Source organism: Tasmannia lanceolata, unplaced genomic scaffold, assembly GCF_043159265.1.
Source record: "Tasmannia lanceolata isolate RefF3 unplaced genomic scaffold, GAP_Taslan_0.1 ptg000023l, whole genome shotgun sequence".
NCBI classification, from domain to species: domain Eukaryota; kingdom Viridiplantae; phylum Streptophyta; class Magnoliopsida; order Canellales; family Winteraceae; genus Tasmannia; species Tasmannia lanceolata.
This window is the reverse complement of record NW_027518700.1, coordinates 13,988,845-13,991,356: the sequence shown is the minus strand read 5'-3', so window position 1 is coordinate 13,991,356 and position 2,512 is coordinate 13,988,845. Positions and strand designations below refer to the sequence as shown.

General features: G+C 42.1%; 2 protein-coding genes across 2 annotated transcripts; both read right to left on the bottom strand.

The window, feature by feature from the left end:
- Positions 1–341: 341 nt before the first annotated feature.
- On the bottom strand, positions 342–962 carry LOC143855840 (protein FAR1-RELATED SEQUENCE 9-like). The gene has a single exon (XM_077365894.1). The coding sequence runs from the start codon at positions 960–962 to the stop codon at positions 342–344; it is 621 nt and encodes a 206-aa protein (XP_077222009.1).
- A 93-nt stretch (positions 963–1,055) lies between these two features.
- Positions 1,056–2,222, bottom strand: LOC143855839 (protein FAR1-RELATED SEQUENCE 5-like). The gene has a single exon (XM_077365892.1). It carries the CDS (start codon positions 2,220–2,222, stop codon positions 1,056–1,058), a length of 1,167 nt encoding a protein of 388 aa, XP_077222007.1.
- Between the last annotated feature and the right edge of the window lie 290 nt (positions 2,223–2,512).

Sequence of the window (2,512 nt, the reverse complement as noted above, 5' to 3'; positions counted from 1 at the left end):
CTTCTTCTCCACAAGATTTGCACGTCATCTTCTTTGGTTGTGTTGTAGAGGTCTCTATGTTAGATTTCAAACGTGTAGCATTCTTCGGTCGGCCCTTCGTCTTCGCAACTGGGGGGTCTCGAATAGTAATTCAGGCATTTGACTGACACAAATGTTAGACTGGACTTGGCTACCAATGACTGGTAACTCACTTTGCACCAACTCATCTTTCTTCCTTTCTTCTTCTTCAACCCAAAGTGCACTGCAAAAATCTTCCATCCTTTTCACTACATCCTCTCTCTTACCTGGTCCATCTAAAAGTCGTTGCCATGTTGAGATTAGGCACCACCTCTTAAAGGGATTCATGCCATTATTCTCTTTTCTGCTTGTAGATAATATACCCCCCCTCGATATCTTGCCTCAATAGACCACCTCCTTAACATGTAACGCTTAGGGACCTTTCTCAATTGCTTAAGGTCAAAAATACGAAGGATATGTTGACATAATATCCCTTCCATCTCAAACATAGTGCACTCACATGTCGCGGTCACTCCATCAGAATCGTCAAACTGTACCCTGCACCATCTACTCTTTTCATCATTTCTAAGACCTACAGAATACTCTTCCATTGTCCCTTCATTGCTCAACAGGTCATACCAACAGTTCGTACCCCCCTTCAACCCATCCTGAAATTTGTTAAACATAATACTCGTATAGAATTTACCTGCCTCTTCTTCCAATGGGCTATTCGTTTGCATCTTAGGAATCGAATATTTTGACTTGAAATCTTCTTCGGATTCGGTTTTACGGCGTTGAACCAGTGCCCTTTCATAGGCATTCAAGAACTCGTGTAAGGTAGTATTGTTGTTCACATATCCATCGAAAAAGGAATTCATGCTTTCGCTGCGCTGACTTGATTTCATGCCTGCAGTGAAAGTGGTTCTCCAATATGCCCGCATCCAATGCTCTCGCTGCTCCCACATCCTACACAACCATTCATTCCCACCAATTCCATATTTGTCCACCAGAACTTGCCATTTGTTCTCACAGTCCTCTTTTGTTTTCGAATGAAAGCATCAATTATAATCACGGTAAAACTCTCCCTCGGTTTCCCGCATTTCTACAACTTTCTCAAGTAGATGCTTCCATATGTGCCACTCACAAAACCTATGTCGTGTATCTGGAAAAACTCTTTTAATGGCATTTTTCATAGCCAAGTCCATATCGGTTATTCTTGCACCCGGAGCTTTACCATGCATGCACGTCAACCACTGCTCAAATAGCCAACTAAATGTCTCCTCCTTTTCGTCGGCTAGGAGTGCAGATCCGAAAAGGATCGACTGTCTGTGGTGGTTTACTTCCGTAAATGGTGCAAATGGCAGAGAGAGCCTATTTGTTTTGTACGTAACATAAAAAATAATGACATCGTTGAATGTCATGTACGCATCCCTCGCCATAGAGTCAGCCCAGAACATGGATCGAAAGGTCCCATCTGTGTCTAACTCCATCGAGAAAAAGAAGTTTGGGTCTTCAGATCGTTTCTTCTGCAAATGGTCAGCCACTAAGACAGCTTCTTGCCCTAAATTATTATTCCTTTTACCTCTCAAATGGGTAATAACTTGATTTGTCGACAGCCCACCTGTTACTCCATCGTGGGTCGAATTAATGGCCTTTGCGATCCTAGATTTAGACATTTGTGTGTCATTGAGACAATCAATCAAAACCTTAACACCTTCACTCTTATGAAATCGGTTATGGGAACGAAGCATTTTGGTTTTCAGTGGGGAGGTCAGCTCGTGAGAATGGATGTCTTCAAAAGTCTTCACTACCCACTTCTCATCTCTAAGTTTGATGACCATCTTACCTTTACAATCTAGTCTCACAGCACGACGCTCCCTCATTTCCTTGACATTATCTACCTTGCCCATATCCCTTTTCACCTCCTCTCTGTCACATACAAACTTCCTCGATATGACCAGCTTTGTCTTTGACTTCATTGAAGTCATTGTACTGGATTTCCGTACCCCAAAGCCAGTGGCCAGCCCATAAGCATTGTAAAAATCATAGGCAGATTCCCATCTATCAAACACTTGTCCCACAAAAGGCATACTCACAACACCCTTCTCACCATCAAACTTTTTGGGTGTACTGAATGTACCACTGCCGACCTCATCTCTGTCATTCACATTCGTCCCTGCCCATTCAAGATTATCTTCATCCAAATTAACGCCATCATCAACCATAAGCAAACCATGAGCATCAACTTCTTCAATACCCACGCCGCATGCTTGTGACAAAGCGTCATCAACCAAACCCTAGGGTCTACCATCAACTCGCTCAATAGGCACTCCACATAGTTGCGAAGAAGTTGGATACATTCTAGGTACCTAAAAACATGGAAGTTTGAGGATTACTTAGGGAACACACTTGCATGTAAATCATTAACTGTAATCAGCAGTGGTCCATATAATGATGATAAAAATTTACAAATATGATATAAGTTCACATACTTTTTAACTGTGTTCAGAAAAAA